The sequence below is a fragment of the Chinchilla lanigera genome, unplaced genomic scaffold (assembly GCF_000276665.1).
Source record: "Chinchilla lanigera isolate Chin_1 unplaced genomic scaffold, ChiLan1.0 scaffold00004, whole genome shotgun sequence".
Lineage (NCBI taxonomy): Eukaryota > Metazoa > Chordata > Mammalia > Rodentia > Chinchillidae > Chinchilla > Chinchilla lanigera.
Window position 1 is genome coordinate 41,119,223 of NW_004955405.1, and position 19,692 is coordinate 41,138,914.

General features: G+C 55.8%; 2 protein-coding genes across 3 annotated transcripts in view; one reads left to right on the plus strand and one right to left on the minus strand.

Annotated features, from left to right (window-relative positions):
- Positions 1-595: 595 nt before the first annotated feature.
- LOC106149639 lies at positions 596-4,358 on the minus strand. The gene is made up of 2 exons (XM_013519136.1): positions 3,656-4,358; positions 596-904 (listed from the first exon to the last, which is right to left on the minus strand). The coding sequence occupies exons 1-2, from the start codon at positions 4,207-4,209 to the stop codon at positions 835-837; spliced, it is 624 nt and encodes a 207-aa protein (XP_013374590.1). The 5' UTR covers positions 4,210-4,358; the 3' UTR covers positions 596-834.
- The window catches only part of Btbd11 (BTB (POZ) domain containing 11), a 176,668-nt gene continuing 160,889 nt past the window's right edge, over positions 3,914-19,692 (plus strand). The window contains exon 1 of one of the 2 annotated variants that reach the window (XM_005374638.2): positions 3,914-5,480. In XM_005374638.2, coding sequence (XP_005374695.1) covers positions 4,355-5,480 — 1,126 coding nt within the window. In that variant the 5' untranslated portion in view covers positions 3,914-4,354. The remainder of the gene's footprint in view (positions 5,481-19,692) is intronic. The other variant, XM_005374637.2, reaches the window with a different exon arrangement.

The following is a 19,692-nucleotide window of genomic DNA, read 5'->3' on the forward strand; positions in this document are numbered from 1 at the left end:
CAAGTTCCAGGTCAGCCTGGGCTGTAAGTGAGAACAAGGCCAGCCTGAACTGCATGGTGAAACCCTATTTCAAAAAGACAATATATATATGTATATTGTCTTAATTGGTGTGTGTGTGTGTATATATATGTATTTATTACATATATATGTATATATATGTATACATATATATGTATATATTACATATATACACACACACACATACCAATTAAGAAGCAACATATGTGGAACATTTATTTTACAGCCACAAAATGTATCAAAATGTATACTGGATGAATATTTAATAGTGTGGGGAAATGATTATACTATAAAGTTGGAGGTCATCTTTCTGAAGAAAGCTCAGAATCTAAAATGACTTGCAGAATAATCCCAGCTCTGAGATACGTATCCATTTATCTACAGATATAGTGATAGATGATGTAGATATAGATATAAACACACAGATAGAGATAGACATAGACATAGATCACTTTCAGGAAAACAAATAAGGCTTTGGGAAATTTAAAACTAGAATGTAATATAAAATGTTTTAAATGGTAATTATCCCTTCCCCTTCCTTGTCTTCTTTTCTTCGTCTTCTCCCTCTCCTCTTTCTCCTCTGCCTCCTCTTCTTTCTCTTCCTCCTTCTCCTTCTCTTCTTCTTCTCTTTCTCCTTCCAGAATGAGGTTTCCAGTAGAATGTTGATGTGCTCACTACTGTCCGTGTCTGGGGTCCCTCGCCCTCAGTGGCTTCAGGTGATTGCAAATCATTCACTTTCACAAACAAAGCAGCCGTGTGCCTTAGCTTTGTTCTGCCCTGGTACTGGGGAGCAGGTCCAATAGTGCAGGTGTCGTGTTAGGAACGGGACCGCCGCTTGCAAGGAGTCTGCTGTCTGCACAGGGAGAGAGAAGACAGGTGCACACACCTGCAGCGAGAGAAAGGGCAGTGTGCATAGCGTCATCGGCCTGGCCTTGAAAACGAGAATTTTATAGGTAACAGTGCTGGCTTTTCTTTTCTGACTCATAAGAAATAGTGTTTACTCACAAAATTGGAAAATGGAAAATAAACTGATAGGTACGCACAGGGCTATTACCATGTGTGGGACCTTGTGTTACACCCTATGCAAGGAAAGATCTTCTGTAACCCTACGTCTCCCCCCTCCTCAGGTGGGCGTGGCTATTTGGAGCACAGGAAATGGAAGTGTCAACAGGTTGAACTAGCCACTTTGGGGAAGTTGATTGAAAAAGCAGCAGAGACAGACCTGGAGCCCACATTGCCCTGGAGGCACAGGACGAAGTGCATCCACATTGCACCCACAGATCTCAGGGCTTGTAATGTGTTTGTCTTCCTACACTTGTGGCATTTTCTGGGTTCTCCTGCCTCTTGCGTTCTACTGAGCGGTCATCACTCAGGGGCTAGGTGAACGCTTGGGGCAGATGAGATGGCCACAGAAACGCACACAGAAGGGAGGGGTCCTGGGAACAAGCCCCCTCCAACAGGGAGGGGGCCCCTTTCCCCACCTGGACTGGGCATCGAGCAGGCAGCATGGGGGAATTCACTGCAGGGCAACTTGCGCGCAGTCTTAGAGGAGGAGAAGGAAGGCTCTTGCCAGGTGGAGAGGCCAGAGGACAAACGTCCAAGCAGCAGTACCTGCAATCAGCAGCACATCTGCAAAGGTGCATCAGGTGCAGCGGGTGACATGCGAACTCTGAAAACCAGCGACTGATTCCGGGCTGGCCAGCGCCTCGGGCACATGTATCTGCGTGTGGGTGTGCGGCTGTGTGTCCACAGGAGAGTGTGCTCCAGGGGCCGGTGAGAGCGGTCACTGCGGAATTCAGGGCTCAGCTCATTAAAGCTCCTCTGCCCCTTAAAGAGGGTTAGAGTGCTAGGCAAAGAGCCTGGGCAGAGTCCAAGGCCTCAGGTGCACTCTGGGTGCTGGAAGTCAGCAGGGAGCCTTTGAATTTTTTGACATAATGGTTTTGGTTAAATAATAAAATAAGGACCGGCTCTTGGAAGATTCTCAGGCCGGATGGTTTGGAGGGAGAAGAGGGAGAACAGGTGATGGTTTGGTAGAAAGAATCATCAAAGTGGGAGGTGAGGATTGACTGTGTTAGGTGCAGGGGAGATGGCTTGGGCTCACAGGCACGAGGAACATCAGACGACCCCCCGCCTCCCCCACCTTGCTTGTGGAAGTACCACCCACAAGTTCAAAGTGCTTACAGTGAAGCCTCCCTACGTGTGTGACATGAGCGCTTGCTCCGAAATTGCATGACCGACTTTCAGCAAACATCAGGTGTCCCCTACATTATTATCCATGGTCGCCCCCATACGCATCAGATCTCCAAAACGCCATCTTTTATTTATTTATTTATTTATTTATTTGGTACCAGGAATCAAACTCAGGACCTTTCGCTTGCCAGGCAGGCACTTGTGCCGCTGAGCTATATCCCGGCCCTCAGAACTCCATCTTTCAACTGCAGTGTGTGCTGCTGACCAGAACTCCTTTCCCCACACGCCGTTCTAGTCCCTATGACTAGGAATTCGATTTTCAAGACATCTACCTGCGCGTGAGATAATACAGCGTTTGCCGTTCTGCATCTGACTCATTTCTCTTAGCACATGTTCCCTGGGTCACTGTGCCGCTGCGAACAGCAGGATTTCCTCCCTCTGAAAAGCGCATCACCTTCTACCCCATCCACTGCGCTTTCTCGGGTGGACGCTTTGCCAGTCTCCACATCTTGGCTTCTGCGAATAGCGTTCTGTGAAGCTGGGGGTATAAACAGCTCCGCCAGGGGTTTCATTCCTTGGATATTTTCAGAAGTGGAACTGCTGCACCACACGGGCGTTTTAATTTTAATTTTCCTCTGGAATCTCTACCGTCGTTTTGTGCAGTGGTCGGACTGATTTGCACCCCCACCGGCAGTGTGGCAGGGCTCCCTTTCCTCTGCGTCCCAGCCGACATTCCCGTGGTTTGATTTCCTGCCGATCTCCGTCCTAACTGTGTGAGAAGGTGTCTCCCTGTGGTTTAGATTCGGGGTTCCCTGACCACCAGTCATGTGGGGCCTCTCCGCACACCTTGCGGAACAGTCAAGCCAACCCTCCAGAAGCATGTTTCCCCTCATCAGACTTGTAGCGAATATTTATTGAAAGTCCGCTAAGCGCAGGGCCTGTGCAGGGCAAACCCTAGCGTAGCCAGGGCCCAGGGATCCACCAGACTCAGGCTAACTGCGGGAGTCTGGGGGGCTTCCTGGAGGAGGGGACATCTAAACCCGGTGTGGGGAGACAGGGTTTCTGCCCACGTGGGTGGGGACAATGCCATTTGACCCAGAAGTGCCGCTAAGCCATGCATACAGCCCATCCTCCTCCGAGGCTGAGCTGACTAACGTGCGACACCCGGCAGCTCTGCCAAGGGAGCCCCGCTTCCAGCACACGCAGGGCCCGGGAAGCATGGGCGCAGGGTCCCCCTGCCTGCTTGCTGAGTAAAATCCAGTTAGTGGCCCCGGGGGCAGGTGGCGCCCAGAGATCTCGCCTCGCCGTGGCGTCGGTCCCCTGGCCCCTCCACGCTGGAGCCAACCCAGGGCGGAGGGAGGGCCGCATGAAGGCAGCCACGGAGAGACCCTGGATACACACTCTGTAACCGCTGGAGGGAGCGCGCCTCGGAGAGGAGATCACTGACCGAGTCCGGAAGGTGGGAACCGCAGCAGGACGCAGCTTCTCGTCCCTGAGCCAGGTGGGTTCCAGATCCCCAAGCCGCCGCCCCCCACTAGCGCAGCCTTGGTCCAGGCTGGGGGCGTGTCTGGAGGCGGGGCCACGTGGCCGGGAGGAATTTGAAAAGAAAGGCGAACTAATTAGCATCCTCCGCTGCCATTGGCTCTCCGCGCCGCTGCTTTGCATACGCCCGCCCGCTGGCGGTCGGGGTGCACTGGGCTCCGCGGCGTTTGCAGCCGGCCAGGCAGCCGCGGGGCTCAGTGCGGGCGAGCGGGATCCGAAACCGGAGCCGGAGCCAGCGGCCCACGATCGGCGGCGTCTCCGCCCTGCGCACCCGGGGACCGGCGCCCGGGCCTTGGCACCCATCCGGGCCGGGCAGCGGCCAGGCGGACACTTCTGATTTCGGATGAAAGGGGTGAGTCTGGGCGCGAGCCTCCCTCCCGGCCTGGCTCGCCGCGCCTCCGTGCGCCCCAGCTCTGGCCCGGGCTCTGGAAGATGACTCCCGGCTCTGCCCGGTGCCATCCGGCGGTGGCAGCGCGCTCGGGTGGCCCCAAGTGGTAACCCCGGGAGGCAGCGCCCCGGGGCCGAGTGAGCCGAGGCGGGTTCCCGCCGCTCGCCGCCCTCCTTCCACGGCTCCCCGGCGGCCGCAGCATGAGGTGGCGCAGCGATGGCCAGGAGAGGTAAGAAGCCCGTGGTGCGCACGCTGGAGGACCTGACGCTGGACTCGGGTTATGGTGGCGCGGCGGACTCGGTGCGCTCCTCCAACTTGTCCCTGTGCTGCTCCGACTCGCACCCGGCGTCCCCGTATGGCGGGAGCGGCTGGCCGCCCCTAGCTGACTCCATGCACAGCCGGCACGACAGCTTTGACACCGTCAACACTGCCCTGGTGGAGGACTCCGAGGGGCTGGACTGCGCCGGCCAGCACTGCCCGCGGCTGTTGCCGGACCTCGACGAGGTGCCCTGGACGCTGCAGGAGCTCGAGGCGCTGCTGCTGCGCGCCCGCGACCCCCGCGCCGGCCCCCTAGCCCCCGGCGGGCTCCCCCGGGACGCGCTGGCCCGGCTGTCGGTGCTGGTGAGCCGCGCACTCGTGCGCATCGCTAAGGAGGCGCAGCGCCTGAGCCTGCGCTTCGCCAAGTGCACCAAGTACGAGATCCAGAGTGCCATGGAGATCGTGCTGTCCTGGGGGCTGGCAGCGCACTGCTCCGCCGCCGGGCTGGCCGCGCTGTCGCTCTACAACATGAGCAGCGCGGGCGGCGACCGCCTGGGCCGCGGCAAGTCGGCGCGCTGCGGCCTCACCTTCTCCGTGGGCCGCGTGTACCGCTGGATGGTGGACAGCCGCGTGGCGCTGCGCATCCACGAGCACGCCGCCATTTACCTGACGGCCTGCATGGAGAGCCTCTTCCGGGACATCTACGCGCGCGTTGTGGCCTCGGGGCTGCCCCGGGGCTGCGGCGGCCCTGGCTCGGGCTCTAGCTCCGGCCCGGGCCTGGGCTCCAGCGCAGCGCCCTCTGCGGACGCGGAACGCGAGGTGGCCGGAGGGGGCGCGGCGGGCGGCGGCCCTGGCAGCGCCCCCAGTAGCGCAAGCGGGGGCAGCAGTTGCTGTGCCCCGCCGGCCCCCGCCACAGCCGCAGCCCCGCCGGCCGCCGCCGCCAACCACGGCCACGCGCACCATGCGTTGCACGAGGCACCGCGGTTCACAGTGGAGACGCTGGAACACACGGTCAACAACGACTCGGAGATCTGGGGGCTGCTGCAGCCCTACCAGCACCTCATCTGCGGGAAGAACGCCAACGGTGAGTGCGCGCCCTGCCCACCCGCGCGCCCACGCGGTGCGCCGGCTTCCCCTCGTCCCGCCCCCGGCACCCTGGGGTTCCCAGGGCCCGGGGCGTGCAGACCCCGAGGGCTCGCTCCCGGCCAGGGACCCGAGCACGCGGCGCGGGGCGGGGCCCCGTTTGGTATTGTGGAGGTCTGCGCCCTCATTTATCTCCTACCGGAGCTCTGTTTGTTCCGACCTTTCACACACCACGCTCCGTGCCCACGAGTTTAACTCTCGGACTCGGGGGAGGCGCGTCCCTCTGTCTCCACGGTGCAGTCCGGTACCTGCCGAACGCCCCCCTCCCAGGCCCTGGTGCCCGGGAAGGAGGGCCAGGCCAGTTCGGAGTTGGCCCAGCCCAGACGCCTAGAATGGGAAGTTGGCTCGGGAAGGCTTCCTGGCTCGTTTCTCCCGGGGGTTTCTGAGCCAAGCAAGGTGGCCCTCAGCGGGGGAACCAGCTTGCGCCCTGCGCGCCCCCTGGTCCCTGGAGAGCTGCAGCTGTCACAGATGGGGACCCGGCTCTCGGGAGGTCTTGTCGGAGTGGGGCGCCGCTTTCCGCGGGGTATGAACCCCCTCTGTACCCCCGCGCCGAGTGGGTTCCAACCCACTGCTTCTGCGGCGGCGAGGGGCGGGCGCTAGTTTTGGAGAGCTCGCGCAGGGCCCGGGCGAGACACTTCAAAGCTTCAATTTTCCACAGGAAATGGCAGAAACGTAACCGGAGACTCTGAAAGCGAAATAAAACTTTGTTACATATGCGGCGGTTTGGCCTGAGGTTGTGCGGCTGGAGCTGAATTGCAGGCTGTCTGGGCCGGTTTCTTTCGTGTCTCGACCTGCCCGCTTCTCAGGCTTCAGGAGCGCGGCGGGCGCGGCCCGGTTTCGGGGTGCCCAGTATGCGCGTGTGCGAGTCTGTGTGTGCACCTTGAGTGTGCACACGTGCACCATGAGTGTGCGCAGAAGCAAGCGTCGGAGGCGCGGCTCCAGCCCCAGCGCCTTGGAGACAGACCCCGCGGCCCCTCCACGCGTCGCCGGTGGGGGAGGGGAAGGAAGCAAAGGAACACGTGTGAGAGTGTGTGTGTGTGTGTGTGTGTGTGTGTGTGTCCGTCCCGGAGATTCTTACTCTTTGGGATAGCCGCCAGAGCCCCGCCCCCTCTGCTGCCAGCCGAAGGAGGGAGCTCGAACCCTAAATGGGTGCTATCTGCATGGCCAGGCGTGTGCTCAGACACACACACACACACAGACACACACACACACACACACACACACACACACACGGGCACGACAACATCCGGACTTAGAGTGGAAACATCTGGTCGAAGTCTAGGCTTCTTGTGGTTATTTGAGAAGACAATTCACCTGCAGACCCCTCGCCGGGGCTAGATTGCTCTTTGTGTGGAAGCCCCGCCCCCAGAAAGGCAGAGGGGCTCCCAAGGTCCCCACTGCATCACCATGTCCCCCCCTCTTCTGCGGCAGGAAACGCTCTCTTGGATTTCTCAGGACCTCAGTCTCCTCATCTGCAAAATAAGGAGCTCTGTGTGCAAACCTCCTCTCTTGCGGCTCTGTTAGCAGCATCTATGTATCTTTTCAAATACATTTTACTTTTCTGATCCTTAACATCTTTTAAAGCCCCTTCCACCAGCTTGTGCAAACACAGTTGTTTGTGTTCACCCTTTTTGAACAACTGTCGTTTAGGCAGAGAGGCCACAGGGCTGGTCTGGGCGGGGCGTGTGTGGCTGGGACTCGCTGCCATCCCAGCAGAGCCCACACCACAGAGCTCAGCTCCTGGGCTGGGCCCTTCTGCCTTCCCTGACCTGAAGCACACTGTGATTTCCTTGTGATCCCTTAGTCTCCTTTCTCTGGGCTTGCTGGAATGGAAGGCACGCATGCAGGAGCGCCGAGGAAGGAGTGATTTCTGTCTCTGGTGTCTGAGACTCTGGGGGGCCTGCTTCTCACAGGGCCGTGCGTGTGTGGCTGTCTCTCCGAGCTGCAAGCTCACTCGGGAGAACGAACCCTTTGTGGTAGGTCCCATGTTTGACTCAGTAGCATCACCTGCATATGCATTTATTTGTCGGTATGATCAGGGCAGTGTGTGAATGCCAGGGACTGTGCTGACATTGGAGAGAAGTAACGGCAGCCTGTGCCTGGAGTCACCCTCTCCATTTACCCTTTTGATCCTTGCTGTCCCTCGAAAAGGTGCCGCATCACCCCCATGTACAGAAGCAGCAGCAGCGGAGGGGACCTATGCCTCTGCTTGTTGTAGTGTGACAGCCCAGGGTCCACGGTCTTAACCACTGTCTAAATGGCTCTGGCGACAGCTGAGTCCCCGCCTGAGGCCGTGCCACCTGCCCTTCATTATCTGCCCAGTCGAGGCCCTCTGCAACCTGACAGGCTTTCTGTCCCAAAGTATAGACCTTTTGTTCTTACCAGATGGAACTGGGGCTGTGCCTGCTGTACATTTGTATGTCCTCTGGCGAGCCCAAGAGAAGGCCTAGGGCACAACTGGAGCTTATTAGATGCCTGTTGAGTTCAGCAAGCCATTGTACAGCATCAGTCACCTTGCTGGTTCCGGGACAAAGTATCCAAGCCCCACAGTTTAAAGGAGAAGAGGGTTACTGTGGCTCACGGTTTCAGAGGTTTTGGTTCATGGTTGGCAGCGCCAAGCAGAAACATCCTGGCGGAAGGGCCTGGCAGAGCAAAGCTGCTCACCTCATGGCACCAGGAAACAGAGAGAGCAAGGAGGAGCCAGAGTGAGCTAGGGAACACTTCGTACCTAAACCATGCCCCGTTGGGTATTCCACATGACGTCCTGAGAGACCCATGCTTTTTGCTGGTCTTTCTACCTTGGCTGTCCTTTCTTATTGCCATCTCTGCCTCTACCCATCCTTCTCATTTGCTGCAGCACCGGGAGTTGGGTGAATGTAAAACTTACCCATCAGCCTTGGTGAAGACAGCTGTTAAGGAAACAGCCTCTGAAGTCTGATTTAAATTTCATAGCTGTTGCTCTCTGGCTGTGTGTTCTTAGGTAAGTTACTTAACCTCTCTGAGCTCCAGTTTCCTCAGCTGTGAAATGAAAGTAATAATTAGGAGGATTACATGAGATTGTGTGTTTGGAGGATATCACAATCTGACACATGATCCTGGCTAGAATGGTGGTGGCAGTTGTGATAGTCAGATGTGGTCATCTCTTGTCTCTGTCACATCCAGCTAGAGTTGTCCTCACCTGCTCAGGTAGGTGGAGCCTTCAAGATCTCCCTTTTTTGTACTCCCAGCACCAGATAGTTCAGTGTACCCCCAGGATGGAGCCCATGGGCACAGCCCTCGGACATGGCCAAACTCAAAAACAATAACTTTGATTAAAGGAAAACAGCTTTTCTCTTCCTTCAGTGCTGGGGGTGCCCCCGTTGTCTTTTGCATGCTAGGCAAATGCTCTCCTGCAGAGCTCCACCCTCAGCCAGAAAGCAGTTTGCTTTAGGTGCTGTATTTTGTTTTTAAGTTAATCGGCATCTTTAGCGAATGGGGCACCGGTTGCTTTCTAAGTGTTATAGTTTGTGTCTGGATGTCCCCCCAAAGCCTCATGCGGTCATGGTGTGGGCGTCTAGATTTTTGATTGATCCATGATCCAACACTGGGATTATGGGTGTGAGTGCTGCACTCTCCCTGGGGCGGGCGGTTTGCATACAAGGGAGGGAAAGAGGCTTGCTCTTCCTGCTGCCACTCCCCCCTTTTGTTCTAGCTGCCTTTGCTATCTTCTGCCACCATGAACTGTTACCCTCTGCCATGTGCCACCTTGCTTTGGAGCCAGCTGTTTATACACTGAAACTTCCATAATCTGTGAGCCAAATAAACCTTTCCTTAATTTTGTGCATCGGGTATTTTGTCCCAGCAACCAGAGAAAAGTAACCAGGACACCGGGTGATAGAAATGTCTTAGGTGGCTGGGGCAGGGCATCAGCGTTCTCTGCCTCTGTCAGAACTCGTCCTTTTATTAGTATAAGATTTGTGTATTTCCCTGGCAAGATATACGTCAGTTAAAACACACACACCAGAAAGCTGGGAAGGTGGCAGAGACCCAGTGGTGGTGTCCAGGGGAAGGACTTCTCTCAGAAAGACCTGGCCTCCAGGTTTGATTCTGTTGCTTTCTGGCAGGTGCCTTAATTTTGCTGTGCCTTTCTGCTGCCCCAGGTGCTCGGGCTCTGCCCGCCCCGCAGCTTCCTGTCCCTGCCCCCTGCCTGCCGTGTTGGTCCCTGGTGCAGCCTTGCTGTGGGGACAGAAATGTCACCTGAGAAACTCCGCTCCTTGGAAGCAACAGCGAAAGCTATCTCAAGAGCCAGCCCTGGCGGGTCTTTGTTCTCCGAGCACGTTTTTAATTAACTGGCTCAATGTAAATTAAAACTTGGAATTTGGGTCAGTAGAGGGTTATTTGGTTTTCTGCACAGACTTGACAGCTCCGTGCCGGGGTGCTTGCGAGTTGGGTGTCTCCTGAAACCTGAGATAAGGAGAGACCAACTAAAACCAAGCAGGACCAAGCTTGACACTGGAGGTCAGGGTCAAAGGCGCCGTCTGGATGAGAGAAACCCTAACTCCCACTCTGTCATCACTGGTCACCTTCAGCCGACGACACCCACCTGTTAACTGGGTCTGACCCTCATCAGCTGTGAGGTAAATAAAAATCCCCGTGGCTGTGGGGTCGGACACGGGGAGCCGCAGCTCCTGATCTGTACAGTATAACAGTCATAGTACTTGTTTCGATTGGGACTCGCCGGGCACTGACTTAAGAGTTCTACAATCGTTACAGGCACAGGGGCGATGATAAAGGCTGGCCCCCAAATCTAAGTAGCTTAACGCTGGAACTCCCGAGAGAGGAGAGACATGGGTGGGAAGAAGCAGGAGGGCCTTTCAGGTACTGAGACCAACTGATGGTGCATTTTGCTTTGTTTATCTCCCACATGTGGCCCTCAGTGTCCTCCGTGGATGCTCATCCAGCCACTAGGTAGAGGAGGAATGAGGGTGTGAGTCTTAAGTTGGGATGGGCTCCCTGAATTATCCACCGGACTTGTTGGCCGGATATGTCTTGGGCCCGCTGGCCGCCAGCTATTACGTGTTATCTTCCCAGCCTTCTCTTTTCCCCTGGGGCCTTTGATTGCTACCTCCAGCTCCAAAGTCCAAGATCCCCGGGGATGCTCAGGATAGGGGGTGATGCTGGACAGAGGCGGGGAGGCTGTCAGCACCGAAGAGCCCAAGGACAAGTACGTAGCTGGGAGAGCAAACCAAAGGAAAACAGTACAGGCTTTGTCCACCCACAATTAGAGCATAGCTGCTTGTGGCCTCAGGACCTGTGGCCAAAGGTGCATTTCCCATCGCTTTGCATCCACATTCGACGTTGGAGAGCAAGGAGTGGGAGCCACAGTGTATCTCCCGTTTGGGGAAGGAACCAGTGTGGACCCGGCCTGGCCCTCCATGGTCCGGAATTCCACCCAGCGGGTGAGGTGTGGTTGCAGCTGGCAGGGGGTGAAGTTACTGGGTCACTGGTGTTCACCTCCCAGCTCTGCCTGAGGGAGGATTTTCTGGGTCCGTTGTTCCTCTTGGTCACAGCTCCTGTACATCTAGGTCGCTCTGCCCCTTTGAGGGCTCTGAGTCTTTCGTGACATCATTTCTGGCCTTGAACCTTTAGGTGGCCAGGAATAGTGTCATGCTGTAACAACAAAGGGCTTTAAAATCCTTGCTTATGCCAATGCAAGTCCCTTAGCAGTTTAGTAGGATTTTCATCTATGCCGCTGTATTGGTCAGGTTTGCCTCCCTGTAACAAAACACCCGAGCCAGCTAATTTTATAAAGAAGAAGGCTTCCTTTGCTCACAGCTTTGGGAGGTTAGGGGCATGGCACCCACACTGGCTCAGCTCTGGCAAGGCTTGCAGATGGCAGTGGTGGGGTCATCACTTCTTCAACCAGGAAGTAGGGAGAGGTGGGCAGGGCCAGATGCCGCCTACTGTGGCAGCTCTCTTGAGAGAAATACTGAGGAGCCCTCTGCAAGCAGCCTGCCCAGAGGCCCCAGCCTCCACACCATGGTGACCTGAAGCCACCCCATCTCCCATGGGTCCACACCCTCCCAGTAGGGCCATTGTGGGCACCAAGACTTTAACTCAAGCCGCCCCTAGTCATAGCATCAGCCATACTCAGAGCTATCGCCTAGATCTGGTTCTCTAGGCTGGAACATCCTTTGCCCCATGTCCCCATACTTTCCTTCTCTCTTAATTTAGTGTCAGCTATCTTGAAGCAGTCAGGCTTGTGCAGGAGGCTTAGACTCTTACTCTGGCATTTATTTCACTTAAAAATCTGGCTGGGCATGCTAGCACATGCCTGTAGCTCAGCTATATGAGAGGCTGAGACAGGAGGATTTCACATTTGAGGACATGCCTAGGAAGTTGGTGAGACGCTGCCTCAAAATAAAATTTAGAAAAGGGCTGGGGAATTGCTCAGTGTTCCCTGGATTCAGTCCCTCGTTTTGCAAACAAACAAAAAAGTCTTAATATTTTCTCATATTATTTGGGGTGTAGAAACAGTTGCCTTCTTTTAACTTTCCATTATTCCTTTGTAATTTTATTCCCAAACTGAGTGCTTCTCTTTCCCAGTAACACTTGCTCAATTCCAGGAAGACCAGCAAACTCTGTTACGTCTGGGTTTTTTCCAGCCTCTTTCTCTGGGGCTTATGACTTGTTCAGCGTGGGTTCTGCCTTCGAAGTTCGCCCGGCCATCCGTGGAACCAGGCACAGCCCCACCACATAGCACAGGTCTCCTGTGTTCCAGCCTCCCTCTGACAGTGTCTCGTATCTGAGATCCTGCTCCTGGCACTGATTTCTCTAACAGTTACAGTGACGCCAGCTGATGTGTGAGATAAGTCCTGATGCACTCGAGTAGTAGGACTCTTCTTGGGGGACCCAGGTGATGCGGGGCTGGATGGTACTCTCCACAGATGTGACAGAGAGTCTGCCACCTGGGCCACGTGACCCCCAGGAACTTCCTGGATGGGGCACACAGAGTAGGGAGATGTGTGCAAGAGGTTTCCATGCCCCAGATATGGGTGGATCTGTTCTTTCTACTTCCACGTGGCCAGCACTGTCACATGGCCTTAACTAGATGCAGGGGACCTGGACGTTATGATCACAGCCCAGCAACTTCTCCCCCAACCCCAACTGTCCCCTGTCCATCAGTGCCAGGACACCAGACATCCAGTGTCAGAGAAGCTCCTGTCTCCTCCTCCTCGGCACAGTGGTGACACTGGCCTTGGGAAGCCCACAAGGGTGGGTTACAAGGGTGTGGCTCTGTCCCGAGGGCCAGGACTGGCACCTGCGCCATCAGGGCCTTGTCTATCTCTGGGGCCACCTCTGTTCTTGCCACACCCTCTCCTGTGTCCTTGGTTTCAGGGCTGGGTGATATCTCTCTATGGCTCTTATTCAAAGCAGAGGCCAGGTGTGCAGGGCCAGGTGTGTACCCCTCCCTTCGTATCCCTGCTGTGACTGAGGTCACCTGCTTAATCTTCTTTTTCTCCACATGTGCCTTAAGGTGATAGCCGGGTGAGCTGGCCATGTCCCACCGTGAGGCACCTGTGCTGCTCGCCCCCCAGGCTGGGAGGTTCCCTGTGCTGTGTGACCTATGCTCCTGGCCGCTCTGGACCTCTGTCCCCTCCTGCAGCCTTGAAAATAAGGGAAGACCCTATCTTAGTTACTTTTCTGGTGGCTGAGACCAAATACCAACACCCAAAGTTAGGGGTGGAAAGGTTTATTTAACTCACAGTCTGTAGAGGTTTCAGTCCATAACTGACTGACTCCCAGGTAGGGTGGTGTGGCAGAGGGGCATTGCAGAGGAGAAACAGTGCTTGGTGGGCAGAAGGTAGCAAAGCAACAAGGGACCTTAGCAGCTTCCTTCTGCCCCTTTTATACTCTAACCAGGCTACTGGGATTAGGGTGGCAACAAACCAGTCAGTGAACTGATTTAGTAACCACCCACCCTTAATCCCAGCCGCCTCTGAAAAGCCCCACCTATGACTGCTTGAGGCTTTATGCACATCTCTTTACGCAAAAGACACTAGTCCATCTCCAAGAGTTGCCAAAAGCCTAACAATTTTCACTTTTCTGAAAAGTCTGAGGCTAAAGTCTCCTCTAAGATTTAAGGCAAACTCTTAGCTGCAAGCCCCTGTATAAATGAAATGAAAGTTAAACACTGCCAACATTCAATGGGACAAGATAGACATTTCCACTTCAAAAGGTACAAAGGAGGGAATAGAAAGGAATGGGAACCAAGCAAGCCAGAATCCATCAGAGCAAACACTAAGTCCTGCAGTTTCATGAGCAGCATCTGAGACCATCTGGAAATATGTGAGCTCCAAAGGGCTTGGGTGGCTCCACCCCTATAGCGCTACTGGTGGTTGTAGGTCCTATGGCTTCTGTCTGGGCCCGGCTCTGCTCATCCTTGCAGTTTTCCCAGATGATCCACGTTCCTGGCTTCTCCAAATTTCTGGGGTCTCCACTGCACTTTTAGCTTCATACAGCTTCACACACTGGTCTCTCAGGGGCACACTGCCTGGAAGGCTTCCTGACCCCACAACTCTTGCATACTGCATGTGCTAAAACCAGCACCATGTGGATAATGCCAAGGTCTGCTGCTGGCTAGAGCAGTAGCCAGGCTTCTTTCTCCCTTGACTGTAGGGGTTGAGTGCCTATGAACAAATCCTGAAGAACAATTTCCTAGGCCACCACCACTCTGCAATATGGTGCTCCGGGGCTCTCTTCTCAAAGCAAAGTTTTTTACCTTTGCAACTCTGAGGCTGCAGAGGCTGGAGTCCTATTGGTTTTTGTGATGCCCTCAGGCCATCTTTTCTGTTGTCTTCTGAAATATTTGGCTTTTTCTTCTTCAGTGACCATTTTCTCCTCTCTTCCATCTTTGCAGGCCCCAACTTTACTGGAGCTTCCTTTCTGGCTATACTCACATTTTAAACCATTCTGCTGGGCTCTCTGCTCTTGATTCTCAGCATAAATCTGGCTAAAAACCCCCAACAGTCACCACCTCAATATTAGACTGAAGAAGAATATGAGCAAAATGCAGACAAACTTTCTGCCAAGCCATAACACACATTGTCTGGAGTCCAACAGCCAATGCAGTCCTTCCCAGCAGAAACCTCCCAAGCCTGGTCTTTACCAGCAGGATTTCTATCACTCTGGCCTTCTGAGCTCTGACCAGAATCTCCCATCAATTACTGGCTAAGGTGTTCCAGCTCTACTTTTTCAGTTTGTGTCTCTGAAACTTTCCCAAATCTTCCCCTTCCCACAAGCCATTTCCAAAGGCCCTAAACCACATGGTCAGTTATAGTTACAGCAACGACCAGTACTTTTCTAGTGGCTGAGACAAAATACCCAACACCCCAAGTTTAGGGGAGGAAAAGTTTATTTAGCTCACACTTTGTAGAGGTTTCAGCCCATAATTGGCTGGCTCCAGGGCAGGGTGGTGTGGCAGAGGTGTACCACAGAGGAGAGACCGTGCATGGTAGGCAGAAGGTAGCAAGGCAACAAGGGACTTTAGCAGCTTCTTTCTGCCCCTTTCATACTCTATCCAGGCTACTGGGATTAGGGTGGCAACAAACGAATCAGTGGACTGATTTAGTAATCACTCACCCTCAATCCCAACATCACACACTCTGGATTCAGCCACCTCTGAAAAGCCCCACCTATGACTGCCCGAGGCTTTAAGGAGCCATAACAACCCCAGGGTGTTCTGTCTCCTCATGAAACCAGTGCACGGGCATGGTGGCAGCTGATGTCTATACTCTTGGTGATCCACTTAGGTTGTGGGGAGCCCCAGCCACTCCATGGGAGAGCTGTCTCTGCTTTTCATGAGGACACTGAGGCCCAGGACATGGAGTGACTGCCATTCATAATCTGTGGGGCTGGTTCCCTGCTGTGCCTGGAGCCTATTCCTGACCATGGTGCCATGGTGAGGAGAGGGGGGAGGGACAGAAAGAAAGTGTGACCAGTGATTATCACATGGGGGATGACATTACCCCATCAGGAGCAGAGCTGTCAGGCAGCTGGATGTGCTTGTAGGGGGTGAGAGAAGTAGTGAGTCTGCCGTGACATATGACCACCTGCTGTGGCACGTGGTGAGGCCCTGCACTCCTACTTGCCCTGCTCGGGTTGGGTGAGAGATTCACCACCCTTGAGCTTCCTGGTGGCATGTGGGAAAAGTGTCACACACTGAGTGGACAGGAGTGAGGTCACTGCACACTGCGCCTGCCTCTGAGGCACTGCAGACAGAAGCAGCTGTGAAGCTGCACTTGGCAACCCCAGGCGGAAAGGGGCTTCTGGCTTTGCAGAGGCCTCCACCCTCCCTCCCCAAGCTGCCGTGGCCCGGCATGCCTAGCAGTGGCAGCGATGCATGGGCACCGAGGCCTGGAGAGGGCAGCCACACTATCCACCTGTGTGGGGGCTCCAGAGCTGCCTTGGAGCACTCTGTCACGCGGCCCGCAGAGCTGAGTTACAGCCCCGTGAGCTCCTGCAGTCTGTGCAGCACAGGGAGAGCGAGTCTCACGGGCTAAGGTAGAGTCTGCAGAGGCAGGAGAGGCCCCAGGTGCCCAGGCTTCGGGGCTGCACTCGTGTGTCTAACGAGGCCCCGGCTGTGGGTCTAAGGACTGGTATGAGCACGAAGCCCAGTCTAGGACAAGCTGTGTGGTCACAGGTGAATGGCCGGGCCTCTCTGGGCTGTTTCTGCACCTGCAAGGGGAATGGTAAAGGTACTTATTCCCAGGACAGTTCTGAGGCTCAAAGGAACCAGCGGGTGTAAAAGTGCTCTGTGAACTGTAACATAATCGTCCATTCATCATTTCTCCAGCAAGTACTTATGGAGTGCCTGCTGTATACCAAGCGCACTTCTAATACCTGGCATCCACAGACAAAACTGTTACTTTCCCAAAACTTACATTCCAGGCAGAGAAGACCCCCAAGGAGACACATGCTGCCCAAGCAGAAGGTGCCGGGGTGCCCAAGGGGACGCCTGCTGTGGGAAGAAATGAGGAGGGCGGGGAGGGCTGAGGTGGTGGGTGGCGGTCACAGGTGACCTTCCCAAGGAAGGCACACAGGGATGCGAAGGGGAGGAGGCGTTGGTCATGTTGGTGTCCGTGGCTTCCAGGACAAGGGCCGTCCAGGCAGAGGGACCAGTGGGCAAAGGCCCCGAGGCAGGAACGGCTGACACGCCGTGGAGGCGGGAGGGAGGAACTGAGGGGTACGCGGTGGCAGCAGGGGCGGCAGCAGGGCACCATGGGACTCAGGCTGACCAGGTCTTCGCAGGCCGAGGTGGCTGTGGCCAGTACTGTTAGTAACCTGGAAGCCGTTGCTGGGTTTGGAGTGAGTGTGGGCAGGTCTGACTTATGCTCGCTTTCTGTTTCCGTGACAAAGCACTAACTCAGGTGACTTAAAGGAAGAACCGTCTTCCTTGGCTGGCGGCTTTGGGCTGTGGCTGGCTGCATCTGTTGCTCCGGACTGTGGCAGGAGGAACCTTCAGGGCGTCGGGCTCCGCGCACGGCAGACAGGAAGCGGAGGGTGAGTCGGAGGGAGGAGGTGCTGGTGACCTCCGGCGGCCCGGCTGGCGACCTCCTCACTCTCGCTGGGCCCCGTCCCAGAAGCCTATTCAGGTTGGCGGGGCGAACCAGTGATGTGTTAGCGCCTCCTGCCCCGCTGTCTCTCTGGACCCTGCCGGTCAACACTGCCGCGTGGACATCCAGCTCCCACGTGGGAGTCTTTGGGGACACCTCCTATGCGCCCCACAGCCTGCTTCCCCAGGACCACTGTGCAGCTGGTTGGAGAGCAGACTGCAGAGGACTGGGGAAGGAGGGGGGCCCTTGAGAGCGCTGCTCCCCAAGGGACGAGGGGATGTGGCCTCAGGGTGTCACCTTAGACACGGAGATGGGGCCAAAGCAGGGTTGGCCGCAGGCTCTCACCAGCCCCAGGTCTTGAAGGGGCTTGGGGCCTCTGTGGGGGTGTGGGCAGGGTCGTCTCCCTCCACACCCTGCATCAGGCCTCGACTCTCTGAGCCGTCGAGTTTCTGTTGGGTTTGACACTGAGTGTGCAGGGAGTGCGAGGCCTGGCCTGGACCCCAGAGGCTCAGGCTGTGGGGGAGCTGGGACGCTTGGGCTCTGTGAATCGGCTGAGCCAGGTGTGCCAGGGAGGGGCAGGTGGGCGCTGTGCTTGGAGCCTGGCGGGGCTGCAGGGCCTGAGGAGATGGGGGAGAGGAGAAAGCCAGCAGGGTAATTGGTGTCGGGAATAAACTGGCCTGGGGGGCTCACAGGGGAGGCGGTCCCATTGGGGCAGTGTCCCCATTGTTTGCAGTTTTGCTTCTCTCCCAAAGCAGAGCCCTTTCTGGTCCCCTTCACTGCTGCGCCCCACTTCCTGGTGGCTTCTCTGATTCAAGGGGGAAGAGGCAGAACTCATCAAACTCATCTCCACACCCACAGTGGCCCTGCGCCGCCGTTGTGCCCGCCGACCTTGTTGTAGTTGGCGCTTTCACTCCTGGCTCTCAGCGCTCAGCCTGGGGGCCCAGGGAGTGGGCTGTGTCTTGGGAAGCTTGGTGGCACCAACCCTGAGGATCAGCCCTGCACGCCTGGCCTCTTGGTAGGCAAGTGGATGCCCCCATGCGTGCAGGGTAAGCCGTGGATGCACCCAGGTTCCTAATGTGGTTGGTGGTCTGGAGGGGCCGTGGTGAGGTTATTACAACTGAGGGTCTGACATCAGACAGCCTGGGTTCGAGTCCCGGTGTTGTCCTTCACTAGTTGTACCACACTGCAAGGGCTGTGTCTGAGCCTCAGTGTCCCCCCTTGTGCGAGCGCCTGCTTCACGGGAGTGTTTGGGGGACAAAATGGAACGACACACTGTTTATAAGTACACAGTGTCCCACGTGGGTACCAGTCCACTCCCAGGCAGGCTGCAGGTGCGGGCTTGTCACTCCCAGGATGTCCAAACCCCCTTCACAGCACGCAGCAGAGCATTCGGACCTGTCACTACCCAGAAACCATCACAGTTGTCTTTTGTACGAGTACGGCTCCCGGCCCGCGGGAGTGCTCCTGGCACTTACGCACGTTACTTCAGCGATTCCGTGACCGTCGGGCTATGGAATGTGCACCCTGTGCCAGCAGGGATACCAGTTTGTTATTCACTGCCATCTCCCTGGGACTTTCTTGGGCACCGAGATAATATCTGTGGCCTGGAAACAAACCCCAGATGCGCGGGCTGTCCCCATGCCTCCCCTTCCTTCTGGCACTTGGAGGTTTGTTATCACTTAGAGAGAACTTGGCTTGAGCACCTTGTTGTCCTTTCTGGCACCTGGCCCTTCCCAGTGAATGTGGGGCAGCGATTCCACTACCAAGGAAGTGGCTGCATCCCTAAGGGCAGTGGAGACTCAGCGCAGAGGTGCGAGGCCGGTTCCCAGCTGCTCCTTCATTCACCCCTCCCCTGGGCACTGGCGGGGCGTAGAAGGCAGGGCTTCACCCCAGTGCTGTGCCTGCAGCCTCAAGGACTCCACAGTGCACTGGTTCTCCTGGAGCCTGGGCTTCCTCAATTCTGAAATGGGTACGATGCCTTCAGAGTCCAGCAAGTAGGAGGAGGTCATGCTCTGGGGTAGGATGGCCAGAGTTAGCAAATTAACCAGCAGCCGTTGAAACTCAAGGTCAGATAAACACAAAATGGGCAAATCTACTCTGGGTTAAAGGTGGATTTTAGAAATGGCTGGTGCCGGAGTGTAGCTCAGGGTAGAGCACATGCCTCGCCCTTGGGTTCAACTCCCTGCACAGCTTAAAAGCATTGGATGGATGGATGCATGCATGCATGCATGGGTGGATGCATGGATGGATGGACGGATGCATGGATGGATGGATGGATGCATGCATGGGTGGATGGATGCATGCATGGGTGGATGTATGCATGCATGGGTGGATGAATGCATGCATGGGTGGATGCATGGATGAGTGGATGGATGGATGGATGGATGCGTGAATGGATGGATGCATGCATGGGTGGATGGATGGATGGATGGATGGATGGATGGATGGATGAGTGGATGGATGGATGAGTGGATGGATGGATGTGTGGATGGATGGATGCATGCATGGGTAGATGGATGCATCGATGGATGGATGGATGGATGGATGGATGGATGGATG